We start from the raw sequence: 13246 nt of genomic DNA, 5'->3' as shown, positions 1-13246 counted from the left end.
CCTCCCCTCTAACAGGCACATTTGACGGGCAAACCGTCAAATTGCCCCAGGGGTCTTGTAGCAAAATCACCATTTACATTTCTTTTATTGAGCCATTTTTTGCACCATATTCTCTTCTTTTTCTTCTTTTTCATCACACAAAGCAATTATCATGCGACACAATATCTGCTTTGCGGTAGGCACCATGTTTATTGTACCGCACCGAACACACTACTGGCATCGTCGGGCACGCTCACCTCTCCATCGCCTCACCTGTGTGGACAACATTCACGGGTAAGCCTGCCAGAATTTGCCCGTCAGCCCCGGAGCACGCCGATCAGGACTGATTTATTTGCTCTGTATTGATATTACTACTAACTTTTATGGCATCTTCATATTTATCAAAAATAACCCATGCTGCCCATTTTAATGTGACTTCTAGGAAGTTGTTGCATATTTCAATTATGGTTCCAAAGGGATAGAAAGCGGTCAAAATAGTTTCATAGATGCCCTGGACTGGTATGTCTACTACATGAAGCACTTGTAAATTCTTAACATTTGGTTATTTTCCAACATAGTGTTTTGTAGTTACTTTATCCTTAGTGGAGGCATTAGCAGATTCCATTGTAGAGCTACCACTCTGCTATTGATTAACTTAGATTTCCTGGGGAAAGTCCAATTGTTGTTTGGCATATCCAATGCTTATAAGTTCAGCATTAGCTTTATTTACTGCTGTAATCTGTGCCAAATCATCAAAAGGTCCAGGGATGCTTGAATCCTTATAGTGGTTACTGGTCATAAAGGTTTGAGGGGATAAAATGTTTTTTTTAATTTAAACTTGAAAACCCTAAAAAGATATCACAAACTCACTTGATAGGAATGTGAGTATTACAAGAATACAATCATTCCTACTCGTATCATTTTATGGGCAAACCAGATAGAATGCAGAGTCCTACCCCCGAACCAGACCCCCCTGGAATCCATGGTCCAGCCCTGAAGAATAGTTTCTGCCTGATATCTTTCAGGTCTAAACATTATGGGCTGTTGATGGCCCTACCACAATTCAAGAGCCCCCAACTACGTCAAGGTGGTCCCACATTGAGGGGGACGTATCATAAACATCTAGAGAAAGTTGTCTTGCAGCTCGGGGGAGTTTTATAATTATTTTTGCCTCATTTTTTGCAAATGTTCAATTTTTGCTTGAGGTGTTAAGCCCTTAGTCCTATCATTGCGGTGGGAACACTTTCTCTTGAGTCTAATGATAGTAACCTTGCTTTATATCTTATCGTTAGTTCTCAGGAATCCCACTATTGAATTTTGGGAGCACTATATTTTGATGCCTGGCTTTCACTACTACATGCATTGCAAAGAGTAGTAAATATTCTAGAATGAGATAATTTTATAAAAGTTTGCTTTTGTATATGTATTGCAATAGTACATATTAAATATTCTAGAATAAGAGAATTTTCTAAATGTTTGCTTTGTATATTTCAGTATAATCATTTTAACCAACTAGGTGCGGCACGTCACCAAAATCGACACATTACATGCTGCACAAGGACGGCATCGATATTATTGACTCTTTATTTTCAAATATTGTGGTAAATTTAGTCGCTCCCCTTAGCTATGTTTGAGTAATGTCAACAGTCTCACCAGCCATTCAGTTCACTCTTGAACATAAAAGATGCCAGATTTCTCTTAATCATAAGTATAAAAATAGCATAATTGTCAACCTTCCATCAAGCTGGGGGGTGGGAGGACCAGGGAGGCTTTCATATCCTGAAGTTACAATGTTCGAAAATTTATATAAAAGCTTTTTTTTTTTTTTTTTTTTACTTTTGGTGATAATGGCTTTTGATGACGATGCTTATTCATCTCCATCAAATAGTGATATTGAGACAGATAAGTATAATGACAGTGATGATAGTAATATTGGTTTAAAAGTTAGTGTACACATATACTACACTGATTGGACCAATTAATAACCGCTGTATCTATTTTGTAATTTTATCGAAGTTTCCTGAATAGCTAAGAAGTAATACTGTCATGAGAAAATTTTAAATTATCTCAGCATATGAAATATTCCAAAACTAAAATGCAGTTTTTGAAAAAACATTTTCTTTCCAAGAAATATTCTTTTTAAATATCAGTTTTCAAAAGTATCTTTTTGTTATTTTTATTATTAATCTGTGACACAAGGCGAATACAACCATGTATAACATTAGGGGATAAGTTAAAAAATGATCAAGAAAATATTGGTTCCATAACTGAAGTTGCTAATGCATAATATAGCTGTCGTCCTTAAGTGGCAACCCCCAAGCACCGATTGGGTAAAAATGGTTTTAATTATGGTATCCTGCTGTGCCCTGTGTTACAGGAAATGTGTTGGAACAAGTTTTAAAAGTACTTTGAGAAGCACAGTATATCTCTATATATTTTATTTTTCTTTGCAGGTAAATGAGCGCTTAGATACTAACCCTCGGCTCCTGAGTGAAAGTCCCAAAGAAGATGGCTACTTGGCTATTGTTCTACCTCCACTTCGAAATGGAAATGTCCTCCTTAACAGGCTTTTATCTAAAGAAAAATATGAAGCATTGATGAATGAAAACCTAAGAGAGTCAGCAGAGTAGTAATGTAAAGTGTCTTTTTAGTGTGTGTGTGTGTGTGTGTTTTTTTTTTTTTTTTTTTTTTTTTTTAAGATAAGAGGATTTTAAAAGTTGTTAATAAGTCCCTAAGTGATTATCTGTGGTTCATTTTCATTAGTGTTCTAATTTCATGTACAATATGTAAATTAACATTTTGTAGAGGATTGTAAAAAAAAAAAAGCTGGATTATTGTTAAGCCTAAGACAAATTTCACAAAATAAATTTTCAACAGTAAAGCATACTTTAAATTACTGACTGAACACTTGTGTACATGTTACACTGAAATAGTAATTGTTTATTGCACAGTGAAAATTTGGTTATTAAAGACATATTTTATGCAAGAATAGTTATTCGATAATATTTTATGCAAGAATAGTTACTTGATGATAATGTATCTTTCAGTATGCTTTCCATACTTTTATAGGTATGGGAATTCAGACTAAATTCCATCAAAGGTTGTGGTTGAATTTCATGTCACAAGAGTTTAATATCTCATTCTTTTCTGCACTTTTATGTAGGAAAAAAAAAACATGCTAGAAATATAAATTTAATGTTTCTGCACTGATTAACAAAATAGAAATGCAATAAATACAGATTGACTTAACGGCACACATTAACATCACAGATTAAGATTTCGCCTGGAGATAATAGCACTTGAAATTCTTTGGGTATTGCCAAGGCTTGGTTTCCCCAATGGAGTTCCTCCAGGTGTCAAGTAGTAATGGAATGATGTACATCAGCAAGCTACCTGTGGGTCAAGTTAACTATTTATACAAAATGCAGGCTGGTATCTACAGATTAGAATGTTGTAATTAGGCAAAAACATGTTACAATAAGTAAATATTATTGCGGGCTTTTCCCTTACACATTTTGGCTCAAAAGCACTATGAGACACACAATGGAACCTCAGTTTTCATACATAATCAGTTCCAGAACGTCCCACGAAGTCTGAAATATTTATGAAATAATTCCCATAAGGAATAATGTAAATACAATTAATGTGTTCCAAACACCTAAAAATATTTTTTAAAATTAATTTTTTAGGGCATTTTATAGGGAATAAACGCAGCTAATGAAATGAATAAATGAACATTTAACATCAATTTTACCATCATGGAAGACGTTTGGTAGCATATGGAAGACTGAGGGTGGGGGGGGAAGAAGGAAGAGGAGAGGTTATTGTTTGGAAGGGGAATCTTCCTTTAGGACTTCAGGTATCAAGAACCTATCTGGGGTTACTTTTCTTTTTTTACTAGCACTATCTGAGGTTGCTTCCCCTCTTCATTTTTTACTGGCACTAGACAAGCTTGAAGTGTCACTGGAGCTCTGTTGTACAAAACTATCCAGACATATTCGTTTCTGGCATTTCTTTAAAATTTGCCTAAAGTGAAACAAGGCAAATTTTGGAGACATCTTTGTTGGTATGATAATTCATAAATTTTTTTTTTACATCACTCCACTTTGCAAACATGTCTTTAATCACTGAAGTAGGCACGTATGCCCATTTGGTTTCTGAATTTTTCAAACTAGCCTCTGCTGGGCTTTAATTCACTAACAGCAGCACTTGTTATAAGCATAGTCTCACCGAGATCGGCATGAAGCATCTGCCAACACTTGCTGAGTTCTTTCTTAAAATCTATAGTTTTATTGCCTTTTTTTCAGAAGGGTTAGCTAGCACTTTGAACTTTATTTGGCCTCATGATCGTTTATTTAGCAGTTGCAGTCAAATAAAAAAAAAAAGCACAAGCAGAATTGGTCATGACAGAACACAGGATGCGGTGGGCTCTGGAAAGAGCATTTCTGAGTGTATGAATCCGAGGATAAGTAAGAGACCCTAGACAATTTAAAATTTAGTCAGAAAAATTCTATGAAAATAGAGGTTCCACTGAACTATTGTTGAATTACAAAGTATGTATTTAATGATTTAGTAACAAGACTCTTAAGGGGAGCGTTTGAAAAAATAGTTTTCCATTATTAACTCCCATTTTTTCAATGAATTATTTTGAAATTTTGGGCATGGTTTACTTTATGTAGGGCAAAAAGGTCTGTATTCATATTTTCCTTCTGCCCCCCATTTGCTGGTACCCCCACCCCCCAAAAATTTCTTTAAAAAAAACTCCAGCCATAACTATGGCAACCTAAGAGCTGAAATTTGTGGTAGATAGATATACATTAGAATAAAGTAATTCAGTGTTTTTTTTGCAATTTCTTTCAAATTTTTTTTTTACAAATATTTTACGATTTTTTAACAATCTTGGATTAATTTCTTGGAAAAATGAATCCCAAAAATTTTTGGGGGGAAAAATAAAAAAAAAACTAGTTTCGTAGATAATTTATTTAGCTTTCATTTGCTTTTTGTTTCATTGAGATAGGCGAGTTCGTTACACCGTAGTTTCCATTTGAAGGTCAATAAGTTTAGTTTTTAGATATCAGCCTCCAAAGTCTTATGACGATATTTTTTGCTTGTCTGTCCATTTATTTGCTTGTTGTCACACAGTTTGAGGTTTTTATGACAAATTTGATATGTTATATCATATTTGCATTATTTGTGATTATTATTTTATGTATATTGCATTATATTTGATATATTTATGCTCCTGGTGCCCCTCTTTCCTCTCTCTTGGAAAGATGATCTTTCGTTTGCATCTTCTGCATTGAATAACTATAACCATTTCTAAGACACCAGGCACCATTTTATAATGGTAAAGAGGTTTCTTCTTGCATTTATATCTGAAATTTATAAGTGCTTTCAGCCTCTTCACACTAATACAGTGTTTTGAGGATCATCCATCACTCTCTTTTTCTCTTATTCTCTCCAATTCTTCTAACAATTTTGCTCATAATAAATACCGATGGACAATTCCCTCTTCTAAAATATCTTCCTGAATATGTTCAGCACAAGAGGTGGATGGATGTGGTAGTAGCTGTTGTTGGGTAGTGGTAGCCTAATCCACCCCACCCGCTAGACCACTGACTGTCAGTACCCTCATCTTCATGTCGTCTTTTCTTTCTTTCTCTTATGGAATGCAGATGTTTATGTTTTCTTGTTCTTGGCATGGTTTCTGCTAAACAAAGAAGTGTTAAAAAACCAAGAGAAGTAATAAAATTGACTTGCAAAGTGAAAAAAAAGCTCCGCAAAATGACAAGGGAGAGGATAGGTGAGAGGGACATCTTGGTGCATAGAGTTCTCAGCTACGACTGAGTAAACCCCTCTCCCCCCCCTGGCACATCTAAGTGGGTGCCTAAGGATATAGTTACCATAAGAGTTACCATATACAGTGGAACCTCTACATACGAAAGTCCCTACGTACAAAAAATTCAGGTTACGAAAGCAAAGACAAAGATTTTTTTTTTTCTTCTGTGTATGAATACAATTCAGGTTGCGAAAGGGTACAGTCTGAGATTCGGCCGGGCCACGGAGAACAATTTTAAAACTGGCGCGCCGCCATTTCAGTAGACTCGCCACCATCCTCCCGCTCTCCCATTGGTTCCTGATGTTAGTCACTGCCGTAAGATCCTGCTCTCCTATTGGTCAGCCATTTTTTGCGGCAACGTTATCGTAAACACCTGGAATTCGTTCATTCACATATATTTCGTTTGTTAACGTAAATTCGTGATAGTGATTTCGCTTTCGTTGTACTGTAAGTTACTTTATCGTGTAGTGTGTGAACTTTATCGTGTAGTGTGTGAACTTAATGACTTACATTATTAGCCATGGGTCCCAAGAATGTTGCTCAAGTTCACAGAAAGAAGAGGATGTTTTCTATGGAGACGAAGATGGAGATAATCAAGAAGTGTTAATGTTTTCTGCCATTTGTTAATGTGTTTCGTAAAGTTTAGTGTTAATGTTTTCTGCCATTTTTTAATGTGTTTCGTAAAGTTAAGTGTTCGTATTTTCTGCCGTTTGTCCTCCCCCTCTGTCGCCACTTTCGGACATCACCTCACTCGAAAGGTAAGGTTCCACATTTTTCTACATACGTACGTACATGTACACACAGTATTTCTTGTACCCTGTACACTAATACACTTTATTTACAGGTACAGTAACGGTTAGGTTAAGTATTGAATGGTCCAAATTGTTGTATTTCATAGTTTATTGGGGTCAATTGAGCTATATAAAATTTACTGTGGTGTTTTTGTAGGGCTTGGAACAAATTAGGCAATTTACATGTAAAACGTAGTTCTAGATACGAAAAAATCAGGTTACGAAGGCCGCTTCGAAACAGATTAATTTCGTAACCTGAGGCACTACTTTACTGGATTTAGATATTATTCTTTGATAGTTAAATTGAAATTACTACCAATATATGAAGTTATCATTATATTATACAAAAAATGCAATTTAATCAATGATAGTAGGGTTATGGTTTTGGCTTATAACTCCAAAACCATTGCGAATTTTCCAATAAAATTTTCTGAGAATATAGTTCAGAGGTGTACGAGTCCATATGTGAAATATCATGGAAATTTTTTATTCTTCGATTTTTTCTTCTTAGATTTTTTCATCAAACACTCCCCTTAAATTGGTAAGATACTGTGAATGTACCAGACAAAATGTATTTTACTGCAGAACATTTACATGAAATAGCAAATGAAAAAATCTAGGGTTAAATGCAAATCTCAAAGATTAAGTAATCTAAATTGGCTATAAAAAATTATAAAAACTCCAAAGTAAATAAAAGGACTACTGGCAAAAGGGATTTGACCAACAACAGGGACAGTTAGCAAGCAAACAGCCAAATGGTCTGCGTTCATAGCTGAAGAGGGAACAGATAATGCCTGTTGTGATGTCATATGAAACAATACTGCTGGATGCAAAAAGTTAGGTAGAGACTTTGTTTCATTGTTTTAATTACTGTTTTGACACTGGTAAAGGGCCATAAGATTATTTTTTCTGTTTTTGCTAGTCTTATTTTCTGCTGCTTTGCTACTGGTAAAGGAAGATTTTTATTTCCATTTTTGTTTCATTGCCATATATACTGCTTTGCTGATTGTGAGGGAAGATCATTAATTTCCATGTTTGCTTTACTGTCTTATTTACTGTTATGCCGTTGGTGAAGGTAGATCATTTCCGTTTTTGCTTTGCTGTCTTATTTACTGTTTTGCTTCTGTAAAGGACGCTCATTATTTTCATATTTGTTTCACTGTCTCATTGACTGCTGTGCCAGTATGTAGTGAAGGAAGAAGACCAGTCTTTCCACTTTTACTTCATTGTAAGTTACTGCTTTGCTTCTTAACAACATACTGGCCCACACCATTGTTATCATACTGCAACACCATGGGTGCTTATACTCTGTTTTTTTCCATCTGTCCATCTGCCTGTGGTGTTTTGTATGGTAACACTGCATCCCGGGCTTTAGATAGTTACGCTATGTGTAAGTTTTAGGTAAATAAAAGGATATCTGGGTGTACATTTGCGACTGAAAAGTTTTTTAATAATTTACTGTATGCGAATTACACCGTTAATAATCGAAATAGGATATTATTATAATTGTTGAATGTAAGCTGAATGTAACTATCCAAAGCCTGGGACGCAGTGTTACCATACTAAAACACCACAGGCGGATGGACAGATAGAAAAAAACAGAGTATAGTGCTCTTACTACTGACTGACATAGAGCATTCAACTCAACAGTTTGAATGGCATCTCGGAAAGAGTTTGCAGAGTGAGGGCACAGCCTGCAAACACAGCTCAACCATGAAGAGGTGGCATCACAAAGAATACTAGAACTATCACTTGTAGCAATATCTAAATAGTTTGCTCATAAGAACCTCTTAAGAGAATAATTTTAAATATTACAGTACATCCTTAGCAAATGTTAAATATTAAGTAGAACACAAAGTAAATAGGGCACAAGAAGATTAACAATGCAGAAGAGAACAATACATTTATACAATAATTAGAATGGTAAAGAACTGGAATTTATTAAATATCAAAACTATAATCAGATACCTCAAACAGCCCATGATACCCAAGTATTTTAAACCCTGATTGGAGGGTAAACTTCTAGTAGTAATAATAACGGAGTTTTCCTTGTAAAATGTAAGCCAAGTGTCAAATATAATGGAACATCAACCATATTAACCCTCTTACGCCGAAGCCCTAAAAATCAAAACCTCTCCCGTATGCCGGGGCTGGTTTGGAGTGAGCGCGGAAGCGGAAAAAATAATTTTTTCAAAAAATCACAGCGCGCTTAGTTTTGAAGATTAAGAGTTCATTTTTGGCTCCTTTTTTTTCATTGCCAGAAGTTTAGTATGCAACCATCAGAAATGAAAAAAAATATCATTATCATATGTAAATAATGCGATATATGGTAGCGAAAAAAAAAAATTCATCCATAATTGTATTCAAATCGCGCTGTGCAAAAAACGGTTAAAGCTAACGAGTTACTTTCGTTTTCATTGTATTTTACACTAAATTGCAATCATTTTGATATATAATATATTGTAAAAAGATAAAAGCAACACCGGAAAAATATTATCACAAAAAGATGCACGAATTTGTAACGTGCTGACGTAAAAACATTTTTTTTTCAAAAATTCGCTGTAAATCTAAATACTGTTCTAGAGACTTCCAATTTGTTTCAAAATGAAGAAAAATGATTGAATATTACGATACTGTGAGAGTTTTAGATTAGAATTGCAGATTTTGACCATTTCGGAAGAGTTAAATTTGACTGAATGTCGAAATTTTTATATATATATTTATTTATAGGCAAATATTTCGGAAATGAGAAAAACTACAACCTTCAATTATTGTTTGTTGTATTCTTCATGATTTTGCGCACATTTTCATATAAGAAACTCTATAAAACGGCTAATATGAAAAGGAGCAAATATTAGGATAATGCGATGTACGTATTTAGGAGATTTTTGGCCGCGAATCGGCACGCGGAGAGAAAGAAAGTTTTTTTTTAAAATTCACCATAAATCTAAATATTGTGTTAGACACTTCGAATTTGTTTCAAAATGAAGATAAATGACTGTATATTACTAGATTGTAAGAGTTTTAGCTTACAATTGCGTTTTTCAACTATTTCGGTAGAGTCGAATTTGACCGAACGTGGTTTTTTTTCTATTTATCGTGGTTTATATGCAAATATTTCAAAAAAAGAGAAAAGCTACAACCTTCAATCATATTTAGTTGTATTCTACATGAAATTGCGCACATTTTCATATATAAAACTTTATGTAACAGCTAATTTTAAATGGTGCAAACATTTCGACAATCGCACGAAAAAAATTCAGATTTTTTCGGAAGAGTTACCGCGCGGATGTAAGGAAAAAGTTTTTTTTTTTTTTTCATAAATTCACCATAAATCGAAATATTGTGCTAGAGACTTCCAATTCGTTGCAAAATGAAGATAAATAATTGAATATTATTAGAATATAAGAGTTTTAGCTTACAACTGCGTTTTTTGACCATTTCCGTAGAGTCAAAGTTGACCGAAAGTTGAAATTTTTGCACTTAACATTATTTATATGAAAATATTTCAAAACTGATAAAAGCTACAACCATGGGTTGTTTTTAGTTGTATTGTGCATGAAATTGCGCACATTTCCATATGTAAAACTTTATGTAACGGCAAATTTAAAATGGTGCAAACATTAGGACAATCGCACGAAAAAATTTATCGGAAGAGTTACCGCGCGAACGTAAGGAAAAAGTTTTTTCATAAATTCACCATAAATCAAAATATTGTGCTAGAGACGTCCAATTTGTTGCAAAATGAAGGCAAATGATTGAATATTACTAGAATATAAGAGTTTTAGCTTAAAATTGCGTTTCTCGACCATTTTGGTAGAGTCAAAGTTGACCGAAGGTTGAAATTTTTGCACTTATCGTTATTTATATGAAAATATTTCAAAACTGATAAAAGCTACAATCATGAGTATTTTTGTGTTGTATTCTACATGAAATTGCGCACATTTTCATATACAATATTTCATGTAACAGATAATTTAAAATGGTGAAAAAATTATGTCAAATTGACGAAATAATTTTTGAGATGTCATTGATACTTTTTAGTGCGATAAGAAAGAAATTCGCACTTGCGTGCCTGCGTAGCGATTGTAAACAAAACAACGCCTTGATCCGTGAACTCCCAGCATCCCCCGAGGCGCGTGATTCAAAAGTTTTCGGCTGGTAGGCCTATAAGCATTTTTCCGCGAATTTTTAAAAAAACTTTTTTGAGTCGACATATAATACGTCCAATCGGCATATGGGAGACATTTTGACTCGACGTTTAATACGTCCAATCGGCGTAAGAGGGTTAATGAACTGTTATGGGGGTATAGAATATTACTTGCATGTTACATATACGTATTCATTACTATCCCTGCAATGTCATACTGGGGATTAATAAGAATCTTACCTTCTTCAAGATGCTCCTTTACTTTTAATTTTATTATCTGCTTCATTACCCTTTCCCTTCCAAATTAGGTTCTTTATGATATCAAGGTTTGTGCCAACAGTGGCATTATTTTGAACAACAGGAGTTGCTGGATTATTCTTTTTTGTTTGTGTATGCCACACCCAAATCTGAAAAAAAGTTTTGCCAGTTAATACAGTAGTAGTTGAAGAATTAAGATCTTACCCAAAACTAAAAGTTTTAGCAGAAGAGTTTCTTTGCTATTATCATCTAGGTTAACTAGATGTCCAATAATCAAAATCTAAAACCCTGTTGGCGGGTAGTACCTCCATGCAACTCAGATAGTGGATTGTGGGCATTATCCAAGGCTGTTTGCAGTTTCTCTTCAGCTCTTAGTTGCACCCACTTTTTAGCCTTCACGTTACCTTTCTTCCATCTTGCTGTCCAATCACTCCAACTCTCTTGTTTCACTGACTTGAGTGCTGAATGGCCAGTGTCCCAGTGCTTGGCTTGATCGTCTTATTTTATTAAATCTAAAATCTAAAGGGGTAAAGAGACCAATGCAGCCAAATAATCTGGCTATGTAAAGCCAATGGATGTATACAAGGCATAAAAAATAATTGTGAATAATATCCTATGGTGTGCAGTATAAGTTGCTAGATGACACCAAATATATATAGACAAGTAAAGTAATTAATTACAAAGAGAGACATCCATTTTATTGTACACTAATGGAATTAAACTTCCTTTGTATTAAATTACACTTAAAATCACTTCTTTTAGCAATAAACCCTTTTTATTTATGGGAACAAATTTGGATATCTGGGTGCACAATTATACAGCTATAATCACAAAGGTGTTACATTAGCCTACTATATGCAGAAACTGCTGGATAGAGAATATTGTATGTAGTAAGCAAGCAGCCAGATTATTAGGAAAACTGGGAGAGACCAGTCCAAGTCTTAATACATACTGTAATATGAAGTGAATTTAGATTTGGTCTAATTACTGTGAATCTGAGTATGCAATCCAGATGTTAGTAAGTGATCCATGAGCATTCATTGCATACTTAATGGATGACTTACCCTTTTCAGGCAGTTATCAGCAATAGACAGATTTCATGTTGGGAATTATCAAATACTGTACTCTTAAATGGGACTGGACTCTAGATCACACCCTAGCTGAGTTACCAGATGAAATAATGTAAAATATAGAGTGCAATGCAGATAAGGGCCAAAGCATGCTCCAAAAAAACAAACAAGTTTTTGGACAAATCAAATACTACAGTATTCATAATTACCCCCTATGCTGTTCAAAATGGACAGAATTACACAAACTTCACGAGATGAGAGGAGAAAGGTTCCATTGCACATGGCTACCCTTCAGCCCATGTCAGCTAGTAGTATCTAGCACTTCTGTGCCAACCTGTAAGTGGAAGAGTGAGGGGACAGGTGAAGGGCAATGACAGTCCTGATCAAGGGTTTGTACAAAAACTTTGCTGTGTTTTAAAACATGGTTTTTAGCAAAAACCGTCAACCTGAATTGGAACTGAAGAGGAAGAGCCCCTGAAAAAAAACAGGAAACCTGGATAGATGATGCTAAATTCCTATAGACAGCAGGCAGTCAACTCAATGATGAACATGGAAGTCCAGATTTATTTAATGCAATAGAAACACACTCGGATGGTACAAACGCCAAGCACCAGATATGTAAAGGAAGGTACTTGAAGAAAAGGATACCTGGAAAGAAACAAAAGACCAGAACAATTTTAGGGACTTGAAGAAAGGAAAGACAAAAACAAGAGGGCTAAAAAGTCAAAATGCTGGAGGCCCAACTTGAGAATCCTTATTCAGCCACAAACTCTACAGATACAACTGAAATCCACAAAATGACAATAGCTGGGATGACAGGCATTTAGAAGAGGAATTGTGTCCCAAAACACTAACAATGGGTGGGACAAACAGGTCAGAGCCTTTAAAAATATGCTGTCTGACCAGCCAACAAGCAACAAGTGAGGCCAATGAAAAATGACTCAAATAGGCATGTGGAAGTATTTGGAACTGCAACAAACAGAGCAAACCTGCACAAAAGGTCCTGTTATTGTCAAGGGGCCCATTCAGGTTTCCTCCAGAGGAAACCTGAAGAGAGGGTGGAGTCAAGACCTAGTATAAGAGAAGAGATAGAGCAAGCTGACATACCTCAGGCAGAAAAGGTCTGCTGTATTACTGGAACTGAAGACCAGGGCAGACA

General features: G+C 35.0%; 2 protein-coding genes across 3 annotated transcripts in view; one reads left to right on the top strand and one right to left on the bottom strand.

Moving 5' to 3' along the window:
- LOC135204929 (protein Abitram-like) overlaps nucleotides 1–2860 on the top strand; it is a 28425-nt gene extending 25565 nt beyond the window's left edge. The window contains exon 3 of the mRNA XM_064235201.1: nucleotides 2433–2860. Coding sequence (XP_064091271.1) covers nucleotides 2433–2609 — 177 coding nt within the window. The 3' untranslated portion in view covers nucleotides 2610–2860. The remainder of the gene's footprint in view (nucleotides 1–2432) is intronic.
- A 298-nt stretch (nucleotides 2861–3158) lies between these two features.
- The window catches only part of LOC135204803 (galactosylgalactosylxylosylprotein 3-beta-glucuronosyltransferase P-like), a 132079-nt gene continuing 121991 nt past the window's right edge, over nucleotides 3159–13246 (bottom strand). For both annotated transcript variants that reach the window (XM_064235029.1, XM_064235108.1), the window contains exons 6-7: nucleotides 11000–11166; nucleotides 3159–3372 (exon numbers count right to left, since the gene is read on the bottom strand). In XM_064235029.1, coding sequence (XP_064091099.1) covers nucleotides 11005–11166 — 162 coding nt within the window. In that variant the 3' untranslated portion in view covers nucleotides 3159–3372; nucleotides 11000–11004. The remainder of the gene's footprint in view (nucleotides 3373–10999; nucleotides 11167–13246) is intronic.

Source organism: Macrobrachium nipponense, chromosome 11, assembly GCF_015104395.2.
Source record: "Macrobrachium nipponense isolate FS-2020 chromosome 11, ASM1510439v2, whole genome shotgun sequence".
In the NCBI taxonomy this organism is placed as follows: Eukaryota; Metazoa; Arthropoda; class Malacostraca; order Decapoda; family Palaemonidae; genus Macrobrachium; species Macrobrachium nipponense.
The sequence above is the reverse complement of the archived record's forward strand: the minus strand, read 5'-3'. Positions and strand labels throughout refer to the sequence as shown.